Source organism: Tyto alba, unplaced genomic scaffold (assembly GCF_018691265.1).
Source record: "Tyto alba isolate M040663 unplaced genomic scaffold, T.alba_DEE_v4.0 Super-Scaffold_5, whole genome shotgun sequence".
Taxonomy (NCBI): Eukaryota; Metazoa; Chordata; class Aves; order Strigiformes; family Tytonidae; genus Tyto; species Tyto alba.
Genome location: NW_024881326.1, coordinates 1,257,528 through 1,282,224, shown reverse-complemented (window position 1 = coordinate 1,282,224; position 24,697 = coordinate 1,257,528). Strand labels below are relative to the sequence as shown.

General features: G+C 49.9%; 1 protein-coding gene across 7 annotated transcripts in view; it reads left to right on the top strand.

Moving 5' to 3' along the window:
- Window positions 1-24,697, top strand: part of ZNF185 (zinc finger protein 185 with LIM domain) — a 50,076-nt gene that overhangs the window by 8,246 nt on the left and 17,133 nt on the right. For 6 of the 7 annotated variants that reach the window (XM_032999451.2, XM_032999453.2, XM_032999452.2 and 3 more), the window contains 17 exons: window positions 6,876-6,951; window positions 9,375-9,513; window positions 10,100-10,159; window positions 11,707-11,745; window positions 12,377-12,451; window positions 13,296-13,370; window positions 14,014-14,094; window positions 15,117-15,200; window positions 16,374-16,412; window positions 17,025-17,108; window positions 18,702-18,776; window positions 19,375-19,455; window positions 19,906-19,974; window positions 21,466-21,549; window positions 23,138-23,182; window positions 23,568-23,672; window positions 24,559-24,642. In XM_032999451.2, coding sequence (XP_032855342.2) covers window positions 6,927-6,951; window positions 9,375-9,513; window positions 10,100-10,159; window positions 11,707-11,745; window positions 12,377-12,451; window positions 13,296-13,370; window positions 14,014-14,094; window positions 15,117-15,200; window positions 16,374-16,412; window positions 17,025-17,108; window positions 18,702-18,776; window positions 19,375-19,455; window positions 19,906-19,974; window positions 21,466-21,549; window positions 23,138-23,182; window positions 23,568-23,672; window positions 24,559-24,642 — 1,244 coding nt within the window. In that variant the 5' untranslated portion in view covers window positions 6,876-6,926. The remainder of the gene's footprint in view (window positions 1-6,875; window positions 6,952-9,374; window positions 9,514-10,099; window positions 10,160-11,706; window positions 11,746-12,376; window positions 12,452-13,295; window positions 13,371-14,013; window positions 14,095-15,116; window positions 15,201-16,373; window positions 16,413-17,024; window positions 17,109-18,701; window positions 18,777-19,374; window positions 19,456-19,905; window positions 19,975-21,465; window positions 21,550-23,137; window positions 23,183-23,567; window positions 23,673-24,558; window positions 24,643-24,697) is intronic. The other variant, XM_032999454.2, reaches the window with a different exon arrangement.

The following is a 24,697-nucleotide window of genomic DNA, read 5'->3' as shown; positions in this document are numbered from 1 at the left end:
AGGGGGCTTTTGCAGTTGGCTGCATTTGCTCACCAGGTTTGGGGTTTGTTTCTCATGGCCACAGGTGTAAATAATCCCCGTGTCCAGCGTCACTGGGCTTGGGGCTTACTGGGACAGCTCTTAGAGGTTCCCCTGGTTTCCCTTACAGTTCCCAGCTAGGGGGTTTCTCACGGAGCCCTGTGCTTCTGCAGGTAAAGCACTTAAATCTTCACTTTGTTTTGAGGTTAAAAGTGTAGTGAAATTGGCACATTTTTAGCAGTGTATTTTTTTTTTTTTTCCTCCCCAAATACTTAATTTTGGAGAGAAAACAACAAAAGCAAACCACTCTCCAAATATTACTCTCGGTGCTTGCTGGAAGAATACAACTCCCAGTGTTGTGTACCATTTGAAACACTCATTCAGAGCTGCGTGTGCAGAAATACCACCATGCAGTGACCCTACGGAGTCCAAAGAAAAAGGAAATATGTGGAATAGAAAAAGTTTAATGGATTTATGCCTAACCACAGATTCAGCCACAGAAAGGAGTCAGCATATACATTCTTGGCCTAAGTGTGCGCGGCATGTGCTGCAGTATTTGCAACCCACAGATATTACTGTGAGCTGCTGTGAAGGTAGGTGGTATTTGAATTTGCAGCTAGTTGTACTCTGCAGGGATGGTACACGTGGCTCTCTGAGTCACAGACTTTTTAAAATAGATGAAGTCTGAGTTATTTTAGCTCAGGAGAGGTCTGTAAAAAGGTGCAAGGAGCAACTGTCTTCTTTCCCTCATGCTACCTAGAAATTTTCCCTACACTTTTTATTTGACAGGTAGGTCGTGGATGGACATGCCCGTGTCTCAGGTGTTGCCTGTAGCAATGCCCAGCTGTCCCTGTGGAGGAAAGGGTCGCTGCAACAGGCAGGTTTAGGCACCACGGTCACTCAGGTTTGGGGGTTTTTAGTGCTTGTTTGATGTCTCTCTAGCAGGGCACGCTCACAAATTCATGGCGGTCCCGTCTCTCTCACCGTCCAGGTAAAAGTCTTAACTGTCTTACGCCACAGCTTCCTGCAAGCCCACATGGAAATCAGTATAAACCCAGGAAGAAATACGGTGCCTGCGCTGGCTTCGCTTCAGTCAGGAGTTGGGGCATGGCAGGAGCAGTGGTACACGTGCAGCCTCAATCTACTCAGCAGCAAAGGGAACACATGGAGTCTGTCTGCAGCCAGATGCAACTCCTGACTCCCTGTCCCAGTTGGCAGAGGGGAATCGCCTCTCTGAGCTGGCGTTTTGCAAGCCAATCTTGTATTTATTTCAGGATCCCAGGGCACTTTGCAAACATTAAGCCCGAGGCAACTCTGTAAGGTTGTCCAGGGAAAGTGTCTTAAGGGAATCATCCTTCAAAGCGCAGCCATTTCAGAGTAAACTGGGCAATGCTTAATGGTGCAGCCGAGCCTGCAATAACTGTTTGGGTCAGGAGGCAAGAAGGATTATTGCTCATTTACATAACGATGGCACCCAAGGGTGCCAATTAGGATCAAGGGCCTCTTGCGCTGGTGGTGTGCAGACACTTAATAGGAAGCAGTTGGCACATAAGGGCTCCCACCGGACTTCTGAAGGCAAACCTGTATAAATAGGGAGGGAATAGGGATTTTTATTTATATGGATTTCTTCTCGTCTCAGATTTTATATTTGTAGTGAATGTTTGGGAGAAAATATACGTTCCTCAACACCTCTGGTATCTAAACCAGAGCGACTTGGTGACTTACTGTATGTCTTTTTATAATAGAGATGTTCCTAGTCACACAGCAGAAGCATTTTCTATTAGATAATGAATAAACAGAGGGCAAAAAAGCATATCCAGCCTGGCAGAGCTTATTTCTAACTTGAAGGCAAGAGGGAAGGAATGGATCTAGTTTGAGGTAGAAGAGGTTTTGGTCTACATGAGAGGTGGAGATGTCTCTATTTTATAAGCTCAGTGACCAGAGTTTGCTGCTATGTGTTTGGAAACAGGTGATTACAGACATGGGGAAATGGGTATGGGTAGGGTTTTTAAAAAAAAAAAAAAAGGGAGGATTTTGCAGTGGTGGAGAGATGGGGAGAGGACTGTGGGACAGCAAAGAACAGAGATTTGTGGGGGACAGGAGTGGGAAAGGCTACAAAGCCTTCAGCTGTACCTGCTTGTCTTCCATCCAGTGCCTCAAAATCTGAGATGTGCTTCTTGGTGGATGGAGATGAGGATCCCTGAGGTTTTCAGGGAACAGCCACCTTTGCGTACCAGTAAAAGAGAAAGTGAGTTGTTGGCTGCTGTGCTCCTCTCCAGTGCTACGTGCATTTCTGTGGTGCTGCAGGTCTGGAAGTTCCGCGCGTGCGGAGGGCTCTCTGTCAGCGGTAGGATGCTGTAGACGTGGGGACCTGGAGTGCCCAAAATACAGAGGGATCCGTTGCCATGTTTCCTGTCCTGAAGCATCATTTTTGGGCTATGGCAAGTCATCTGAACTGCGTTTTTTCCTTTTACCTCTCATTTTGTCTCAAGTGCCGGGTGCTGAGCTAATGTTTGAGTTGTGTTGGCAAGAGGAGGCCAGGGGACAGCGTGTCTCTGGCATCTTGAATAGAGGAAAGGGTTTCTTCTGGGGATTTTTTGAAAAACTGTCCTGAAAAAATAGCTGCAGTGGTGTATGGCTGGAGACTATACCTACAGCCAGCCCCAGAGATTTGCAGATATCCCTCAGCACTGCTGACAGGGAGGTTTTCCTTTGCTCTCAACCTCATGGACCATGCTCCCAGCTTCTAAATGACTCTCACAAGTTGGAACACTGCTTTTGGATCATAAAACCTCCAGAAATACTACCCACTCCCCTGAAGCTTGGGGCTTAACCCACCGGGAGAAAAAAAACATTTGTCTTATCTAAAGTCTGGAAATGCTCAGAGCTGAGGAATTGCGAACCACGGGAAGTTTTCTGAGTATCAGTGTTTTCCCCTCACCTGCTGAGTTCAGATCTCCAGGCTTCATTCCAGTGGCAGATAATGCTCTTGTTCTCCAGGTGGGAAGTAGGGCTGTTGGGGTCAGCTGCAGTCTGTTCCAGCACTAGGCAAGTGCATTTGTTTCTGCACCAGTAGAGGAAATCACTGTATCCTGTGGCTGTAGCTAGTAATTCCCAAATAACCCATACCATCAAAGACACGTTTTGCCCTTGTAACTTAACATCACACACGGAGGTTCTAGTAGCGTAAAAGCGTATTTTTTGAAGAAACACATTCCCTAGCAACATTTTGGTAAGGGAGATTTTGGAAGTCGTCCACGTTGGCTTCTCACAACCTTCCATGGGAATAATGGTAGGCAAGTGTTAACAGCTGAAGACACCCCCTCTGAACCTAGAAATGAGGTCTTTGAGATTTACTGCTCTGCAGACTCACCAAAATTTGAATATAGAGGCAAAAATGATCTGAAACATGTTTTGAGGTCCTGTAGCACGTGTTGAAGCCTAAACACAAATTTTGCCAAAGAGGGGAAGCTGTTTGGATTTCTAAGCTGTCCCTGGAGCAGTGAGAAGCACTTTCTTTCCCAGGAAGGTTGCATCGGTGCTCTAGAGCCAGACACCCTTTTCCTAATCCTCTCTGGCCCCATAAATCCCGCGGTGCTTTCTGCACGGCAGCGTAGTTTGGGCAGGTGGAGGGGGATGTGGTCCCACTGCAGCCCGAGCCACTTTGTCTCCTGTTTGTTATTCTGACTACCAACTGCTGGAATATCAAAACATGGACAAATGCAGTTACGAGGGAGATGTGAGCATTTTTCCTAATGGTAGTTGGCTGATCTGTCTGTCTTTTGTTTGCGTTAGTGGGTCCCATGTATCCCTCTTCTTGTTTCTTCATCACAGCTCCTATCCTGGCACGTCAGTTTATCTGCCAGGTATCCCTGCCAGCTAGCGTTAAAACAAGAAAATGAGCTTTTTGTTTCTCATCTGAGAAACGCAGAGTTATTCTAACTGCAGGATTCATGGTATAACCTGGGTTGCTGTGTCTTTTAATGTTCTGGTCACTGAGCAGGCACACATAAGAACGGCCCAAAACTTTACCAAGCCCAGTATCCTATGTCCAGCAGGACAGGTGGTTAAAAAACATGGGCAAGAAATAGGGTACGTGAATTGCTTGTTTCTTGCTGAACCCACTCAGCTTCTGGTGATCTTGCTTAGGCTGCGTTGCTTTGATCCTCAGGTGAAAGGTAAAAATAGCAGCTTGATAGCTTTCATTAACGAAAGAGCAGAGATGATGTTGTAAGGAGGCAAAGAGCTGCTCCTCCTAATCTCTCACAGAAGGACCTTTGCACTCCTCTGCACCTGCCCCAGGTTTGCTGAAGGCTTTGCTCTGGGCTCCTTTGTTACGGTGTGGGGCGGGGGGACAGCCGGCTCCGACCCACAGCGGTTTCTGCCGGTGGGGCAGCAGAGAACCTGCCGCTGGCTCGCGCTGCGTGGGTCCCACCCGGAGCGGCCGGGCTGCCGCTGCCATCCCGGGATTCGTAGCTGGGAAAAGCAGGTTGGCAGAAAACACAGCCCAGTCCCCCAAAGCCAAGCCCAGTAAAGCACCACCGACGGGGTTCCGGCGCCCTGTTTGTCAAGCCAGAAATATCAGTGGAGTACGACAGCGTTTGCTGCGGTCCCTCCCAGGACGATGTGAGCTGGGAGGAGGGAAGGCAGCGCCAGAGGAAAAGGCTTGGCCAGCGTGGAGTTGCTGGCACGTTTGTATACACGTGCTGAGTGCCACCCTTCGTGGCTTCCCTTCCTTTTGAGTAGATTTGTTCGGGGAATGGGGTGAGGAAGAAGGGAAGTTTCTGTTTAAGCCGTAAAAGGGGGACGTCGCTTCTCGCAGGGCTGGTGCGCGATGCCTGCAGCGCGTGCCAGGCAGAGCTGCGGGGTGTTGCTGGGAGCTGAGTTCAGCCCTGCACCTCCATGAGCTCCAGCCCTCGCTCCGGATCTTCCTGAGAATCTTTCCTACGTGGTCTTAAACCTCTGCTTATTCCTCCAAAAGATCTGTGCTGGGAGGAGGGGGGGCGGGGCTTATCGCCTCTGGATTGCGCTGCCAGATAGGTAACAGCTCTCCAGTTTCCAAATACCTCCAGTATATGGCAGCACGTAGCCTACATCTACTTCTGTCCCCGATTTGCCTTGGATAAGGGCTGTATCAAACTCTTGAGATAATTCTCCTCCACTGCTTCTCATCCGCCGCTTGCTTCAGCTTTATGTTGTCCTGGAGTAGGAAAGAATTTAATAAGTAGAAGAGAACACCAAATGCACGTCCGAATTGCAGTTAGCAAGGTAGCCGTGCTCTGAATCTGCCTCGCGTGGATATTGCAGGCCGTGAAGGCACGTGGCTTCTCAGTGTGCAGGTCCAAGATGCTGTGATTCCTTTTTAATCCAAAATTTCCAGATTACAGCTCTGTCGGCTGTGCTCCTGCAGGCTTCAGCCATGCCTCCCACCTTTAGTATAAAGATACCCAAGTATTTAGAGGCTCTTCATGTATATCTAGGACGATGCTATGGTTTTCATTTCCCTCTAAATAGCAGGGTCAATTAAATTTGCGTGGGAAGGGGGTTCTGGGAAAGATAAGAAAAGAGGTGGGCTGTCTGCTCATGGTGAAAGCTGAATTAATGTTTTGGAGCGTTTGCAAAAGGGAGAGAGCGCCTTGGGGAGATAGCAGAGAGCTTGTTCACCATCTCAGTGCAAACTGGAGGAGGAGTGGATGTGCAGTAGGTAGATCTTCAGCTGAGACAAGCCAAAGGAGTCGGCTTTGCCAAGAAGCAGTGCTATGAGATCAGCGCTCGGCATTCCTTGTGGGCATGTGGCTTCGCAGCAATATTGCAGGGACAAGCCCACCAGCAGATAATAACAACCTAATTTTAGATTCACAGACTCCCGAATAGGGCTGGGCGTTTTTATTAATGAATAGCATAGTCACTGAGGAATCCAGGTTCAGCAGATAGTTTTGGCAAGGAAAGAATGGTGGGTTGTAAAAGCTGGAAGTTGCCCTTGGTTTTCTTCCCTGAAACAAGGGCTCGTCCCACAGCTTGCATGAAAAGCTTTACAGAGTGAAAAAAGAAAAGAAACAGTTCTGATAAGCGTGTAATCAGGTGCTGAATTAACCTGGTTCTACTAATCTCAAAACAGTGGGAGGTTTTGGTTTATTTTGTTTGTTCATTTGTTTACAGAATAAAAGAAAAAATTATCTTGGCAGAATCTGAAACAACCTTTTTTTTTTTTTTTTTTTTCTTGACTTTCATTTTGTGGTTGGTTTTGATTCAACTACAGGACTAAACAATCGGTGCTCTGCAAATTCCTCATCTCAGACCATCTTTGCTGCTTTACTGTCATTTGAAGGAGGGGCCAAGGTGCTGTCAGCAGCAAGAACTGTGACTCTTGCTTCTGGGACAGGCAGTGAGATGTTCTGCTGGATCTTGGGGAAATAAGAGATATCTCTGCCGACCGAAATTTGTCAGGAGCCCTTCTGTTCTACTTCCACTTGACAAAATTACCAAGGTTCACCCAAGCAGCCTCAGCTGCTCCGAGTTCTCTAGGCTCCAGGAGTTCTGTCCCACCTGGGTGGCTCTGGACACTTTCGCTAAGGTCTCCTCCACCACTTTCCTCCCAGACCCGGGAGGCCGCATCTGGCATGGCTGATCTGAAGCCTTACTGGTGTGGAGAACACACCCATTGGGTTTTTCCCGTCCTTGATGCTGATGCTACACGGCACGGGGAGAGATCACAACTCTGCGATGCGTACCACAGCCTCCCCATCCTCCAGGCTCCGTGGCTGTGACACTGTTGTGACGCTCTCCCTTCCACAGACCTTCAGAGTTTTTTATGTCAAAACTACTAATCTGCTTTTCTCCTTTTTCATTTATTCCAGGGGCTTGTTGTCTTCAAACAGTAGCTGCAGGGGAAGGCACTTCTGAGAACCATGATGTCCCTGGGTGTCAGTAAAGGTAACTCCTTTCCCCACCCCAGGCTGTTGGGGCTCTGTTCGCTCTCGTGGCTTTCCTCTCCCTCTTTGCTCAGTTGTATCTGCTGTTACGTCGCTGCTTGTCTCTGCCAGTGCAGTGTGTCCAAGGGTAGAGGACACCTCCCCCTTGTCTGGGACCAGCTCCAACCTGCAGTTCCAAAATGACATGCATTTGGCTAGAATTTCAGTATCCATGAAGGTATAGAGAGCTGAAGAGCTTATAGCCTGGCTGAGGTTTTGAGATGAGCAAAAGACTAATAAACTCCCCTATTATTCTCTTTTTAAGACCCTCTCTTTGTCATGTCTACTGAAAACACAGCAGCAGTTAGCAGCCAGTGCAGCAGCTGACCAGGATGCCTTCCCTCTATCTCTGTCTACCCACACCCTCTTGTTGTCTCTTCTAGATATTAAAACCCCAAAGTCTGTGGGCTGCAGACCACCCTTGTGCAGTGTGCAGTATCCATACAGTAAGGACAACACTGCCTTTATTATGAATAAACTCCCAATAATGTCTTAAAGGAGCGTGAAAAAATCATACTGGGGCTACAAGTTGCTCTGAGTTGTCCCAGGAACGCGCCCAGGCTGTAGAATTCTGTTGCAGACTCTGAGATTTAATTTTTAAGCAACAGATGCTCACCAGACCTTTAGAGGTGAATAGATGGGATGATGCTTCCAACTCCGGAGGTAACCTGAAGCAGCAATGTGGAGAAGAGTGGAAATGCCTTAGTTATTTCCATGAGATAGTAGATTTAATTTTCGATTTCATTGCTATGAAAAGCAGCCCTTCCCTTTCCAGGTGCTCCCCATGAAGAGTGTTTCTGCTGGTCCCTAAACTGCACCCTGGCCTAGATGTGGCCCTGCATGCTGTGCCTTTTAACCGCTGCCACGAATTCCACGTGAAGAAGGACATTCTCTTCATTGCTGTGACTGTGTTTTCCCTAGAGACGATCCGATGTGACCAGTTGTTTTTTTTAAAAAAAAAAAATAATCCTACCCCTACTACATAACATATACCTGAAGCCCATGACCACGTGTCAGAAATGAATCAATTTACTGCATGTCAGCTGCTCAGCGATAACTGTTTCTGGGCAGCCTTCTAGCCCATCATGAGAACAAGATACAGAGACTTAGCTGACCCTCCTTTCCTGGTAGCTAAATTGAATTATTTCATGTTTGCCATGAGCCATGGGTGTGCAGGCAGGCAGTTTCCTTAGCTTGGATGATAAGAAGCTGTAGAGCTGCAGTAACTTCTTGGTGTCTCTAAACCCCCGAGCTGTATTGGTCCAAGTGTGATGAGGAGAGCAGGCTTGATGTTTTCAGCCTTTACAGATCATTTCCAAAATGGCAAAAGATGGAAGATAGTCAGAAATATATAGGAAAGGAGATTTCCTTATCTGATCTTCATCTTACAGTTTCCCCCTGGGAAAACAGCTCTTTTGCTCCCCTTCACAGCAGGCACCTGCACATTTCCTTCCCTTGTGAGAGACTGTTCCTCCTTCCCCAGCCTCCCAGCTCCTTCTCTGCCTGCTCCCAAGATTTTTGGCTTTAACACTCCTCCCCATGAACCTGTGCTTTTTTCACCCACTCTTTTTTTTTCCCACTGGGAGGACTCAGCAACTCCTAATCCATGACCTTCTGCAATTTCCTACATTTTAATTTAATGTTTTAATTGCCCTTGCTGACTTTCTCAACCAGACAATGTGGTTGTGGTTCATTGCCCGAACAGAGACAAGGAGCAGGGTGAGGATGGTGGCAGAGTTGCTGTTGAACAGCAAAAGAGAGACCATACAGGATGGGACATTTCCAGATTTGGGTCAGAACCGCACTGTTAGGGAGACATGGCTTGAGAAACTGAACTTTGTAATAGAAATGTGGAAACGAGGAATCAAAGGACGTGTCTCCTCCAACTCTGACAGGCCACCGGCGAAAACTAACAGCTAGGTGTTTGCATTTTATGGCTTGCCTCTAACCTCCAACTCCTGGCTCAGCTTCGTGCTCCAGGCGTACCATCCTCTCCCAAAAACGCCTTACGCTAGAGCTGGCGTGATGGGAAATGCCAGAGGAAACTCACTGCTTTGTAAATTAGACCACCCACTGAATGTCTTTGGTCTTCCTGAGAGAAGATGAGTCATTAAGGTTCAACAGTCCTCTGAAAGGAGAGAAAAAAACGTATGGGAGGAGGTGATAGATCAGGGTGAATTGATCCTGAAGTTTGGATGACCGCTTGTTTCCATCTTTCATCAGAAGGGGCAAAAGGCTCTTTCAGTGTTTCAGTCTCTGACTGGAAGGAGACCCGTGCTCCCTGCTCTCGGAGATTTACCCCAGCTCGCCCGCTGACAGTGTGAATTCTTGCCCTTTCTCAGCAGCCCTTCTCCTCTCTCCTTCCTTCCCCTCTGCCTCTCCTAGGACGCGTCATTCCGCCCACGGATGAAGACCGCAAGAGGATCATTAAGCAGATGAAGGTTCGCACCACCCTGAAAGGAGATAAGAGCTGGATCCACCACCACAACTCAGACTCTGAGGATGAGAAGAAGAGCAGCCCGCTGTAAGTGTGGCCACTGAGGAACACTCCTCCCTTCCCTTTCCCTTGTCCAACCCCCCATCAGTACTCTGTTCTCCAGCCTGCAGAAGTGTGGGTGGTGTTAGCGTGTTTTGGGGTCCCCATGCTGTCAGGAAATAACAGTGCTGAAGGGGAGCAGCGCCCCCGTTTCTTTTTTATAAACGCAGGCTGGGGAGAAGCTCTAAGAAATGACCTTTCCTGGGAGCAGGGAGTTCAGCAGCACAGGCAGATCTGAAGTCTCAGGAGAACTCGAAAGCTTTTTTGAAGCCGGGTTGTGTTTCACCACCTCTGGAGTGACAAATGAAGGGGCAGACCTTGATGGGAGGGAGTTCAAGTGATAAAACAGCCAGGTCTGCCTCTTCCCCCTGCAGCTCGCAGGGCTGTGTCACACAGCCACCCCCGGACCGGGGAACACCACAGTCTGCAGCAGCTCCTCTTTGATTAGAAATAAAACCAAGCCCAAATCGGTTTTCTCGTAGCCACTCTCTCCAAAAACTTCATTGCCCTGTTCAACAAGGCGGCTCAGCAAGATCAGAAGTTAACGATGTCGTCGTGTTTTCTCTTTACTCAGGTCTGGACGAGCCGGTGGGGGATCCCCAGCCTCAACACCTATCGCTCCCCAGAGTGACAGGTAATTTTGGGGACACATGCTGTTGCTTCCCTTCTGTGTTACCTCACGGGGTCGGTGCGTGCTTTCACTGGCTCTCCATAAATGTCTGCCCTTTCTTCACCGCCCCGTACCCCCTCACTGCTACGATTGTGTTGAAAAATACAGTCCTTGAGGAGAGCCTGCGTTGTTCAGGGTGATGTTTTACAAACTGTCACCACGGTTTATCTCTTGCAAAGTCCGGACAGGCGAACGGATGGATTGATGTCTTTATTGCAGATGAATGGGTGCCTTCAAGCCCACAGTCCCAAGATTACTGGTGCGCGTCAGCTCCTGTGCTGGTGCAAAAACTCTGTGCTCTAAGCCTGGGGGCTCCTCGGAGCAAGCGAAGCCCCGCGTGGGAGCTGAATTTGCTTCAGAGTCAGGGCATGAGGGCTCTTCAGGAACCCGGGAGCTTGTAGGACCAGTGTCCTAAAACATACGTGTTGGAAAGGGCTTAGTCATAGGTGAGGGCTCTTTGCCAGCTGCAGGGCCATTGCTGGGAGAGCGCTGCCCTCTCCCATCAGCAATTTCCTGCTGCCTCTCCCCTTTGCTGTGCCAGCCCTTGTTACTTCTGGTTGCAATCAGACAGGAGGGTTTCCCTGCCATACCTTACCTCTTTCTGCCTCCCTCTGCCGCAGCGTGCTTTATCAGGCACAGGATAAGTAAAACCAGGGGTGTTTATAACGCTGGAAACGAGGCATCTGAAGGAGCATCCTCACAGGAATGTGTGGGGGCCTGAAGATGACAGAAGGCGAGTGATGGGGAGTCCAGGACACTCGGGATCTGTTTATACCTCAAAGCTTCAGGCATCCATACACCAAGCCGGACAACTTCTCAGCTTCCCCCGCTGGCTAGACCAGAGACCTGCTGAGCTTTCTCACTGAATTATTTTGTGATCCTCAGGGCACCTGGACGGGCAGGAAAAGAGGGGTTGGTATCTGGGCAGGGGTGAAGGGAGCCTGTCTGAGCTCATCTGATGGGAAGCAGGTCCTTGAGGCCCATCCTGGTCCCCACCTTGCTCCCAGGAAGGCATCTCCAAGACAGCCTGAAGCAGGTCCCAGGGATGCTTCCTCCTGCCCTGGTGCAAGGGGTCGGATCCCCACCTGATGGTATCCCTTTCCTTTCCCTCCCGGGGAGCGACTCCACGCTCCCTTCCTGAGAATGAACCCTCAGAGAAGTTAGTGTGAAGATGATGTTTTCCTGTGATAAAACAACCGGGATCTCTACTGCATCTAATTTCCCCGCTCTGTGCCATCAATCCGGGGACTTCATTTTGAGCCAGAAAACAGTCAGCGTGGCTGGTTTTGACTGGCTAACTCTAAGATTCACTTTTCTTATAAAAATGTGTTACAGAGATTGTTCTGATGATTATGAATTTTTAAAGAATCCTTCCAAGGTTAATTTTGGTGCAGCCGCTGGGGGTATCGCTCAAGGCCCATTTTAGGTAGATTTTTGCCTTGACAGCCACATGCTGCTGCTCTTGTTTTCCGCAGTGTTTCTTAATTCAGCAATGTCTGTTCTTTGCACAGGTCTTCAGCCTCCAAGCCTCAATCCGGTTACCTCATCAGGTTGGTATAGAGTGTCATCTATTTGTGCTGTAGGGGAAGGAGAGCTAGATGAGGAGCAGCAAGCATGAAAAATATTACTGTCTCTTGGGTCGTCGCATTATTTAGGGAAGTTACAACGCTCAGGGAGTACCTGGGTGAAGAGATAATCTGGAGTATTGTGTTTAACGGGTCGTTTGATGGTGATGTTAGCAGAAAATCAAGGCTCTGCATGACACCACGATCACACATGGAAGGGTTATCGTGCTGGGAAAACTCTCCACCATCCTTGTGATCAGCACAGCACCAGTTGATGGGGCCTGTGTGCTCCGTCTTCCTCTGACACACGGGCTGTTGCCCACGGAGACTCTGATGCCACCGTCATCCTAAACGGGTTGGCAAGCCCTGGGGTATCACCCGAGCCTGGGTGTGAGCTGATTTTACCACACCGACTAAGGCCAGGGAGTAGGAAGATGGGGTTTTCTCAGGGTGACCCTCCCAAGGAAGCACCTTCTAATTCTCAGTGTCCTGAGCCAGCACTTTCCTCCCAACAGCACATGCAGACATTGTTAGGCCAAAGAATGGCCGCAACTCTCTTAATTTTAGTTCCAAACAACGTCCAGCAAAAAATGTAACATGTCTCTCTTCTCCCCAGAGGGGTGTTCACAAGAACCATCGATAAGACCTCCTCTGTGCCAGATTCTTCATCTTCTAATGAAGCACAAAAGAGGTATGCGTGTGTCTTTCTCTTCGTCAAGAAAAGGAGCTTTTAAATATTGTCCATATTTCTAGCCATCCTCTTACTTTAGCCAGTGCTTGTGGGCTTCCACTGCGCTCCACTAAATCCCTGCTAAATGCTGGAAGACATGGCTGTTCATTTACCGGCTCCACTCAGCAGACCTGGGGAAAAGATAAGGCATCACACTCCGTGTTTTCCTCACCAGAGCCCGGGGTGGCAGTTGGCTATGAAATTACTCGTGGCTTTGGGTTTAATTTGGCAAATAGTTTTGAGGGGGGGGGGGGACACAAATCACAAGGAACTCCGGCAAAGCCCTAACACTTGGTTTTGATGTTTTTAGTGTGACTTGGGTTTTTTTTTGAAACCTGTCTTGTGAGAGGCACTTACAGTTAATTCTAGTAGGAAAGGTGTAAGCATGGCTCTGATCTAAGCAGATGCTTTGGTGCGCCTCAGGTGAAGCCTTTTGAAACCCCATTTATTTTTCTCCCTTGTGGGGAGGAGGATGATGTCACAAGGTGTCTTCTTCCTTCTCGCTGGCCGTTCCTGGGCTGGAGTAGCACCATCCCACACAAGGGTATGCCCCTGCCAGCTCTGCCAGCTCACAGTGGCCCTGCTGAAGCAAAGCAGACCGCAAATCCCGCTCCAAGGCTGCGCAAAGAAGGCAGATGCCACCCTTTGATGAAATAGCATTCCCTGAGTTGAGAGAGTGGCTAGGTGGGCTCCCCCCTGTTCTTCCCCCGTGATGTGGAGCAGGAGCTCGCCTGGGGAAGGAGGGTGGTGAAGGGTGAGAGCTCGGGAGGGTCACGTTAACAGATGTGGTTGGTGCTGTCTGCAGCACCGCCGCCAAGGGACGCAGCCTGTGCCGTTCTTCCTCCGGCTACCGGATGACCACCGAGGACTACAAGAAGCTGTGAGTGTGCGAAGGGGAGCAGCCCCTTCTGTCCGTGCAGAGGCTCAGCCACCTGGCACGCGGATGCCTGGCCGGGCATGGCTTCATCAGCCGAGCACCACAGAGCTTTCACTGCAAACCGAAGCAGTTCCCAGCGGTCCCTCCAGGCCTGCGCGGGGGGCCGTAAGGTGTTCCCTGAACTGGTAATGGCCTTTGGGTGGAGTGAATTTTATCACTTGGTAGCAATTTAAGGCAGAAACGGGAGGACGCAGCCTGGGGCCTTGGTTTGCAGCACTGCTGGCTTTTCTGAAAGCAGGAGAAAGGAGGGGCCCTGTGGCAGAACAGCACCGCTGACATTTCCTGCACAGCTTTTCATGTCAAAGACCGCGGCTCTAATCTGAAAAGCAGCTGGGCTTTCATTATGAACCAGCCTCTAGGCTTAAGCCCTGTACTAAGTAAACAAAATCCTACAGGCACATGTGTGCCCCAATGCACGTGAAAGCTACTAGTGTCTTCCACACTTGTGTGCAACACTTCTAGGGTCTGAACCCATTTCTCCGTGCCCTGCCCTTGGATTTACCTTGGGTTTTGCTTGCGCTGCCTCTGCAACAGTCTACAGAGGCAGTTCCCTCACCCTGGCTCTCCCCTTCCTTCCCTGTTTCAGAGCTCCGTATAATGTCAAGCAAAAATCAGTGGACCTGGATGAGGAGGATGTGCCTTTTACTCCAGATGAACATAAAAAGAGGTATGCCCTCCAGGTAACCACCTTTTTCTTGCAGGGGCAGTGAGAAGTGGACTAACTTCAGTTTAACTTCATTACTGGGAGGGTCAGTTCGACGATGATGACAGCTGAGCCATTAGGGCTGATTGCAATAAAATAATGATAAGCAGATACCTCTACACAGAGCGCATCTCTGCCCACAGGCGACTGCACTCCCAACAAAATATAATTAAAAGCCTGACATGATTCGACCTGACAGCATACCCCAATTAATTTGGCAGCTGGAAATGGATTGTGGAATCCATCAGCCGCGTAGTGCCTATGTGAAGAGATAGAGACCTACAAATAGCCTGGCAGTAAAGTGGGGGGGGGAGCCCACCTCCCGCAGCCTCCGTGTGCGCCTTGGAGCCTGGGCCACGTGGGGACTTGCATCTAAGTCCAGATGTAGACGGGTCTCTTGTTCTCACACCAGGAGTAGAGTGTGTTCTGTCTGTGTGGTAGATCTGCGTCTGATGCAGACAGCGTCCCTGTTGCTTTCAGTCAAGTTTCCGAAGATTCTTGTCCTCCGACACAAGACTTTTGCAAATGAAAACCTGGTTATTCACCCAATAAAAATCCTCTCCGAGATCTGCGCTTCTCCCTTGGTACCTCTGGTGGTACTGGTGTCTGTCTAGACACGTGCAGTCCTTGCAGCAGGTCAGCCACAAAGCCTGGGTCCCGCTTTTTGTGCCGCGGTATGCAATATTGCAACAGTCCAGGCCTTGAAAAGGAGAACTCCCTCTGCCCTCCTGGAAGAGGGAATACTTTTTTTTTTTTTTTTTGGCCTGACGCTTTACATCCATGTGAAAGCGCTGTGGCCCAGCATGAATGGTACTAAAGAAAAGGCTAAGGCACTGTTACTGCTCTTAGCTCTGGCTGGATTTCCGCTCCCCAGAGCCCTCTCAGGGTTAGCGTGAGCCCCCGCTGGGCTGTTCGGCTGTTGGCGTCGAGGCTCCAGCCGCCAGCAGCGTGAGCAGGACGTGCCCCCCCCTTTCCCTCCCTTCCAGGACAGAGGCAGCCAACAGCGTCCTGAGACGCACTGCCAGCAGGGAACGTGCTTACGTCCTCTCAGCAGCCAAGAAAAGCAACGGGTGAGTCGTCAGCGTGCGGGCGCGGGGCAGGAGGCAGCGAAGGGGCTGCTGAGGGCGGGTGGCCTGACCCGGGGCTCTCAGGAGGTGATGGGCACCCTTCCAGCGAGCGGAGGAGATGTTGCTGCTGCCTCTTTAGAACTGCCACGGGTATCTGCAGGTTTGTGCAGAACTGAGGAAATCCTTCCCGAGTCTTGGGGGATATTCCTTACCGAGGGGGATGAAGTTTCAGGAAGGGAAAAACCATAATGGTCCCTAATTCCCTGAGGCCCGCAACGGAGACTTTCAGACTCAGTTCCTACCACAGCTCTCTCCAGTATTGTTGCGTGCAAGGGGAAAATCAGAACAGATAAAAACCTCAGCCAATATGGATCAGCTTTTTGCGACAGAGTTTGCCTTTACGTTGTGTTTGAACAATAGCTAGATTTACACCACCCTGATCTTAGCTGCAGCTTCAAAATAGTTCTGTGGGGAAAAAGAACTCAACGGTCATGTGCGGGTGTGTAACAGGAATGTGAAGGAGGCGTGGGAGCTACTGGTGTTCAAGGCTCTGTCGTCCATCTCTTTCCTGGGAGGGGGAAAAAAAAAAAAAAAAAAAGCAGCTTTCCAAGGTCTCTGATCTCCCAGGAGCCACGAGAGGGACTTTTTTTGCAGCTCGCTGTAAATCCTTTTCCTCTTGAGGGAACTCAGGGTGACACGGGGAGGTACCAGGAGGTTGGTAGTGCGGGAGGAGGCAGGGAGGGGAGGTGCTGGCAGCACCCAGCTGTGCCCAGACTGCGAGGAGTGCTTGTCAGGACGGTGAGGGTGTTTGCACTGGCTGCTGTTCCTCTGGTGCCCTCAGCACCGTGTGGTATGAAGGGGGAGGCAGGTTTGCCTGCAGGAATCAAAACGGCCATCGGGAAGGGGTCAAATTAAGAAGGCATTTTGGGGAGGCTTCTTTACTTCACGTGTTACAGGCAGCTGCTCTTCCTCTTTTTATTTCCTCTGGTCTGTAATTTGCACAGGTTTAACACAGCCGGTCACCGGCAGCTCTGCCCAAACGGTGTTACACGACCCCTCAGTGCCTTGCACCATATGGCTGGGTTACGGGTCAGAGAATCTGTGGGAGCTGCCCCCGCCCCAGGTGTATCTTTCCCTCCAAACTTCTAATTGTTGCCTTTGTGCTTCCTTTTACAGCAGCCCAACACAAGAATTCCCACCCTTGTTTGCCAAGAGGTAGGTCCCTCACCCCCTGGAAGTACTGCTGGGGTTGTGCATCCGGGTGCCGGACCAGGGCTGCTGTTAAGGGCTGGGCTAGGGGCTCCCCAGGGGTTTCAAAGCAGAGGGGGGGACACTTCCCTTAAACAGGATGCTCTGGCTTGAATCACTCAGGATTTGAGAGTCCACAGTGTCATAAACACCGAGAATACAGTACTGACAATGCTTTGGGTTACAGGCAACCTGAAACAAGGAGAGATTTGTTCGCTGCCTTTATTTTCCAGGGCCAGCAGGGTGAATACTCTTCAGGCTTCGGGCATTTAACTTCTAAAGCAGTTGGTATGATGGGGAAATGATGCCCAGGGTGCTCTCTGGAACGTCAGCATTCAGCTGATGCCATTTGTAAAGCAACTGTGACAGCAAAGTGCCACTGAACTCACTTCATTCAGCCAGTTGAGGTGCTCACCAGTAGCAAAGCACAGGCAGCGTGAGGAGCAGGGAAAATCTACCTCTAGGGGAGAGAGAGGGAAAACATAGCTCAAGGGAAAACAATAATAAACTGCCTGGCTTAGCTAGCAGTGGGGAGTAGGAAACAATGTGATATTTGTCTTCCTTTTTGCCTTTTGAAAGAATTGAGATAGAAGAGGAGGAGGGCCAGCAGAGGAGGAGTCCAGCTGTGTCTGGTTCGTGCAGGTTTGCACCAGATGACAACAGGTATTTACCTCATCCTGGAGTAGTGTGTTGCCTCTCTTTGATTTCAAGGCACATTGATTTGCCATCTTTGCAGACAGCTGCATTTATCTGCAAGGTGGCAGCTGTCTGAACGCAACTAGGGACGGAGGGTTTTCAAAAGAGACTTCTCAGAAGAGCCTGATTGCCCCTTCCTTGCAAAAAGGGAAAGATCCAGAGTGAAAAGTGACATCAGTTAACCTGGGGCAGGCGTGGGGAACAGGGCCAGCGTGTAAAGTACCCGACTGGCAGCCCGGGGGGGGGTGACGAGCTGCAGGTCACTACAGGCCAGCTCTAATGTGAGTTGTAGGGTGTAAACCTGCCAGGGAGCCCCTCTCCTGGCCACGCTCCGCAGCCCCATCAGTCCTGGCCTCACCAGGTGCTCACATGCCACAGGAACGAGCCTGGCGGCGCTTCTGGAAAAACAGCACCCCCGAGGAGTCGGAGCAGCCGTCAGATAGTGATGATTTTCTTCTACTAGCAAACCTGGCTGGGTGAACTGACCCCATCACCTAGACATGAAATACTCAATAGCTCGTTATTTCCAGTCCCCCGAGCAGCTCTCTGCTTTCGTTAGACTTCAGAATTAATTATTCTGCTGTGGTGGCAACGGATAGGTGTGACCGGAGTGGTTTGAGAGGTTCATTATCTTTAACTTGATCTTTGCTTTGATGGGAAACGTTACCCTCTTTTCAAGCCCCCAGCCTCTCTCACTGTGAAGCCCGAGCACTCGCAGGGCTGTACGGAGCCGTGGCGGACAAGCTGGAGCGTTCCCGCTGCGGTGCATGAGGCGCGGGGACGGGCTGTCTGTGGTGTAAAAGGGGCAGTGGTGACACCCTCCCTCAGCCCACACTGGTCAGGAACAGCTGGCCTGTGGTGCGGGGCTGAGACCAGGATGCAGAAATGGCAATGTCTGCCCTAGGAGGGAGAATCCTTCGACTGTTTTCGAGCAGATTCATTTAATTTGGGATCCGGCGCTCTGTTCCGGCTCTGAGGGGGTGGCTGGCTGCCAGGCAGCAGCACTATTAGCTTCTCGGCCACTCTGGTCCTTGGTGGGCTCAGCAGGGAGCCCGACAAATGGGGCCTTTCAGCCCGAAATGCTTTATTTTCAGGATGAAGGAGCTGCCTCCTGAATTTCGGTGGCGATTTTGTGCCATTGTGAAGCAGGCTTGAGGCAGATACCCTCCCTTCCTCGCGTATCACGCAGGTGCTCGTAGCGAAATCAGTTTTGTGAATGCACTCAGCTTTAATCTGGACGTCGGCGGAAGCTGGTTTTCCAGGCAAACGCAAACACTGGGGAGAGAAACAGCTCCAGCTGTGTCAAACAGGAAAAGCCAGTTTCTGAAGACGGGGAGTGTTTCAGCAGAAAGGCAGATGCGACAGCACGGAGGGGACGCTGCGTCTGCCAGTCCCTGCACAGCAGGGTTTGGCCTCGCTGCCCGGGGAGCAGGCACAAGAGCTCTGGGCCAGAAAGCAGGATGTGTCACCCCACAGGAGAAGGCACCTAAAAAAAAAAAAAAAAATCTTCTGTCTTTAATGCTTTGTTGCTTGTTTTTTGTTTTGTTTTGTTTTTATCAGTACTAATGGGCTAAGAAAAACCAGTGCTGGGTCTTCCTGGAATGAGCCAAAGGCAACAGCAGTGTCCCCCTCCAGGTAAGCGGTCCAGCACAGCCAGGATGTCTGGGACATCTTTTGTGGCTGTGTCAGCCCACGTGTAGGTGAATGATACACAAAGAATCAAAAAAAAAAAAAAAAAAAAATGTTTATGTCTGAAATCCGTGTTATGTCCTGCAAGGATCTGACAACATCCTGATAAAAACGCTCAAAACCTGAAAGGAAAAAACCCAAACATGCTGAACTTTTTCTTGCCAAATATGTGTAGGGGAATGATTTTCAGTTGCTCTCAACTTTGTCCGTTTGATTGAATTCGTGACTGTAGTATAAAGAATGTTGAAATGGTTTTCCACAGCGCTGCAAACGGCGCTTTGGTTACTGACCTCGTTCTGCTGTTTTTATTCTTTGTGTATCATCGGCAGAGGTAGATATTCCTGGCAATATCGGTGTTTTTAATTTCAAAATTGCTTCTGATAAGATGACTTTGTAAGTGAATGTATTGGGAACAGTGATGTTTGTTTTCCATTTTATTTATTCACAGAATGGAACGCTTCAGTGCAGGAAAATTTCGGCCAGCTGTAGCGGGGAGCTGGTTTGTTCAGGAACGTCAGCTTTTTTTCTTTTTCTTCTCTTGCAGCCCTGAAACAGGCAGTAAGAGCCAACCCACCGCATCCTTGAGTGAAACTTCAGAGAGAATCTCCACTTCTCCTGAAGTCGGGTAGGTCTGTTGGCCTTGCATCATCCTAAAGCCCCACTCAGGCTAGCGAGGGGCACGCTGCCCCGGCGAGCTTGGCACTGCTGGGTGGTGTTTTCCCAGATCCACATGATTGTTCTGGGCACGGTGCAGCCATGGAACAATAAATACTGTAGCACAGGGAATCTAAGAAAGCAGCACTTCACAAAAGCATTAGCAATCTGGGAGGAAATATACCCAGATGGAAGCTCTGGGCCTCCCACAGCTTGAACATTACTCAGTTCTTTCTGGTGAGAATATGAGCCCCAAAACTGCCGCCCCCTGTGGCTCCTAAACTGAGCAGGCTTTCATGTGAAACCAGTGCCTGCACTGTACGTAGCACACTTCCAACAAGCACCTCGCCATACAGCTCCTGTCCCTCACGTTGTGCCCCCTCACCTCCCTACCTCAGCGTTGTCGCTGTTTTGCTTGCAGAAATGGTGAAAACGGACAGACCCTTAATGGGAAATCTTCATCTGGAACTGTGTCACAGCCTGGGGACGGGTAAGAAGTTGAGAAAGGCTGATCTGGGCTGGACATAAGGCGTAACCCTGCTTTTTGCTTGGAAATAGTATATACCTGCGAGTGGTCTCAAACAGATGGGATCTCCCCCGTCATGGTCCTGGGCTGCACTCCAAGAGCATCATCTGCTGGCTAAGCAGCAACTTCTCAGTTTTCTCTACCCTTCCTTCACCTCCCTCAAGGATTCTCTTCTCTGGCTCAGTCCCTAAAGAGTCTACTTGATGCATTTTTATTTTTTTTTTACCGCTCCAATTGCCTTCCCACTGCCATTCCCGGGGGAACTTCTTCCACCTACAAGGGATGTGTTGAACCTCAGTCGGTGGCGGCTCCCGCTAACGTTGGTTCTGGTCCTCTGCACCCTGTAGAGAGTCAGGGGGGGAGTGGCTGAACAATGGGAAAGTGTAAAAAGCTCTGTTGTATGAAGGAAAACTGGAGAAGGAAGGAACTGATTTGGACCCTCAAGGCACGGGTACGGGTGCTGGGCACGTTAAGGGACAGGGCTCTGACACTGTAGCTGCGCAGGTGAGACGGGGAACTTGCAGTTGAGGGCAGGGAAGCTTCTGGCCCTCCTGAGAGAGAGATCACTCCCTCCTTGCGTGCTTAGGACCAGTAGCCTTTCATCCTCTGGAACGTTTCCGCTTTTTAAAATATACCCCATATTAGCAGGGCTCTTTTTGTTCGCCGTGTTACCACCTTGAGTTTTTGGCTGTGTCTAGACTGAAGCAGGTGGAGTTGTCCATGTGGCCTCACCTTTCGCTCTTGTGCTTAAGCAGCTGTCGGAGGCTGGGATTCACCAAATGAGTTTCTGTAGCATATACAGTTAATTGCAACTCACTCTCCGCCTCCATCAGTGCAGATAAATCTAGAAACGTTCCCAAATCAATATCTCGGGCTGAAGCGAAGTCTGGAGTGCTTGAGAAGAGGCAGAGGCTGGGCTGTTGTCGTGGTCGTTCAGCTGAGGCCCCTAAATATATCCTTGTATGTCAGCGCAGGGACAGCCCGATTACAACACACTCATTGTGCTTGGGGTCATTTGGGTCACATAGCTGCTCCTAATTGTGAGTCAGGCTCACAGAGAAATTAGAGGATGCCTCATTAATTAAGCCTCCTAAAAACGGAGAGAGAGGGATTGGCAGGGAAGGAAGGAGACAGGCGCACAGCTTGACAGGTCTGGGGGAGTGAAAGATGGGTGTAGGGTCCAGCTGGTGGCCCTTTCTGGCCCGTGAGCAGAGAGAGAGCAACTGTTGTAGCTCAGGGGTTAGCAGTGTCTCGCTGCAGGGAGCAACATGTCTCCCTGAGTAACCCACGAGCTGCAGTCAGGCCGCTGTGCTCAGGGGGTTGGTCCTTCCTATCCTGATACATCGAGTTGGCCCCATTTTGTGCTCCTCCTGACTAAATGTTGTTAGGCTGCTCTGGGATGATGCAGTATAAATGCTCTCGGGTCATATCTCACTGGCATTTTCTTTTTTCTAGTGACAAACCTCTGAAGGAGAAGTCTGAGCGGTTCCCATGGGATGAACTGGCCCCCAGAGCACCCGAGGTTTCCACAAATGGAAGGTAGAGTTAGTGTGAGATTCTTCTGTTGACTTGAGCGTTGTGCAAATCATAAACTGCTGCTCTCGAGCTGTCTGGAAACTCTGAACGGATATTTACTGATGGAAAAACACAGTTTAATCCGTGCCTTGTAGAACTGCAGCAGTTCCTCTAACATTTTGTTTAAGAAGGGGGAAAAAAAGAAAACACTACCCTCTTCAATATAATGGTTCGATATTTTATTCTGTTTTTTTTTTCTTTAGTTTCTGTGATACCAAAAAATAATCACTTTTGTGCATCATTTCTGCATTTTCCAGGTTTATTCCCAAAAGTAAACTAATTCTGGAATGTAATTTTTTTTTTTTTTTTACAGTATAGACAAGTTCACGCCCAATGTTTCTCTAGGCCTCCAGCCTCCACCTACCGATTTACTTTTGCAACAAGAGACCCCCCCAAAAAAACCCAAACCCCAAAACACAAAAAGGAAATTGCATATCCTGTAAACTGTCTGGCAAACCCAACGGTTCAGTGATGAAAAGTTGCCCTCTGGCTCTTAAGGAATCATGGAAAGGAGTTAAACATCCCATAATCACAGGCAGTACAGTGTAGCTGAGCTGGTGGTTGTCTCCAGGTGGAATCCACTGCCTCTGCTCTGCTTGCCCTTCGTGTGGGTGAGAATCGCCTGCCCCCCAGCACCCCAGGGCCTGTCCTTGGCAGGATCTTGCCCCTCCCGTGGGCACCGGCGTTTCTGGAATGCAACCAAGCTGCCAGCCCGCGGGTCTCTGCCCGGGCTCCACGCTCTGCTCTCAGCAGACCTTGCTGGAGGCACACCTCCCTCGCCAGAAAACACTGGTTTAATTTAATCAAGAAACCTCTGTGAGGCTGGGGGGGTACTCCTCAGCGGCCCACCGAAGGCGACTAAAATAACTCTGCTCCTGCCTGTTCTGCGTGGCAGTCGCGGTCTGCTAGGGAGTCTGCACCCTCACTGGAAAAAAGGGAGAGATTCACAAGTCGAGGAGGGTTGCACAGAGCAGTGGCTGTGCTTCTGTCCTGCCCGAGAAAGTGGAAGTGAGGGAGGAGAGGCGTTGCCCCTGCGGTGTGCAGAAGAGAAGTTCAGTGAGAGCTCTGCGCTCGTGGGCTGTTTGCTGCCCACAGCCTGGAGACAAGAAAACAGAACCCATACGATTTTTGGACGGGGGCACCTGAAGTTCCCCATTTTCAGCTCCCCTGACACAAGCCAGCGGCTGTCAGGGCCGTTCCTTCCCTTCTCTGTGTGCAGGTGGAGGGGCCTGTGTTGCAGCTGTGGGCTGCAGGACGTCCCGCTGTTCTTGGCAGAGCCCTGCCTTGAATTTCCAGCTGACCCCACACCGCTGGCACCTGTCATGTGTTGATGATGTTCAGAGTTACTAAATGCTCCTTTGTACTTCATACACCCCAAATGGCCCCGAAGTTTCTTGCCGTTTGGCCTGTAGAAACACCTGGAGGAAAACCTCTGGGAAGTTTTAGGGATCTTCTCCTCTCTTGTCGTCGTTTTATTATAAGAAAATAATTGTAGAACATTACGCAAACCAGACCAAAGATGCTCTCTAAAGTTGGTGTCTCTCCTTTTCAGTTATGCTGAACACACAGAAGCCAACAATGGATTTTACCTCCCAAAGTGAGTGTAAACCCATTAACAGCGTAAAATTCAATTTTTCTTCTCGATTTTAGAGTGAGAGGGGGCTTTTCCTGACCTAGTGCTAACAGACGTGTTCTGGGAGCAGCACTCGCATGCACTTGTAAAGGGGGGGGTGGACCTGATCCACCAGCTCAGAATGGACTGAGATCTTGCAGCGTCTTTCCCTGCACTCGTGTGAGTTGGTTGGATTTACGTGTGTGCCCTTCAGGTCTGCTGCAGGGAATTAACTGAGCTAAGCGGGAAGGCGGGAAAGACGTTGTGTTTGAGGCGGGACAGTTTCATGTTTTGATGTTTTTGCTTCGTGCCCTCCTCTCCAACTGGCTAAGCTTCCTTCTGCGACCCACGAATCTCCCTCTCTTACCAGGCCCCACTCTGGTGGCAGGGACGGGCCTGCAGATGCTACAGACAAGCTGCACCACCAGCACGAGCCCTCCCGCTACCCGGATGCTGCAAAGTCTGAACCTGCAAGGTCAGGGCCTGGGGCCGGCGCTCACAGTGCTGCTTGCGGGGGGGGGGGAGCAGAATAGGTAACTCACCCAGAGTAGAGTTGGAAGCAGAATCCAAATTGGGCAACAAAGCAAGGAGAGGCAGAAAATCTTAGGTGGTTGAAGAGCGGGGACAGGATGCTTTCTGTTCACTGTTACACAGCTTCTTTCTACGGAAGCAGCACGGGAGCAGGTAACAGCAGCTTTATCGTTGCTTTTAGCATTGATCTCAAAAGTGTCTCCATCCCACACACTTTTTAGAGTGTGCTTGCTCCCCCGACAATGTCAGAGGTGCAGAGTCAGGGAAGAATTGCTGCTGTTGACACCAAACATGCTGATCTCCCTGAAGCTGCTTTCTTCGCTTACCTTAGCCCATTACTTTGGGACTTGACTCCGTGTCTTGGCTTAGCAAAGGATTTGAGGTGAGAATATGTTGTCTTCAAACCTCCCAGTTGAAGTGAGGAGGATCACGAACGAGGTTCCCAGGAGGATGGTGTAAAAGCCAAGACCTAGAGCTGCCTCTGGTGATGTAGGGATGCCTCTAGTAGAGATGCCTCTAGTGATGTCCTGCCCAAAGTTACTCATCTTGTGCATTGTCTCAGGTGCGTGATCCTGTGACAGGTCAGGAAAGTCATGTGTTCAGCCACGATGTGTGTGAACTGAGGCCAAGTCACTGCATGAGTTTCACTGACAGCCTCTATTCTTCTTGATTAGAGATAGTGAAAATGGTTTTTTTCTGAAGGGAAAACCCGTTCTCTGAGAAATTTATTTTTCTGGTTTTTGGTGTCATATAAAGTGCAGTGTCATTGTTTCATACCGGTCTTCCTTGAAGCCTTTGTCAAGCTGTAGATTCCTTCCTTTTTTTGACAGGCCTAGCTTGCAGCCTGATGTCCCTTCTCCTCCTACTGAGAGAGCCCCTGTGCACCTGGAAGACACAGAATGTTCCTTTAAAGGGTAAGAGTGGGGTAAATTTAGTGAGCGTATGAGTGATGCTGAGGATTAAGGGAAA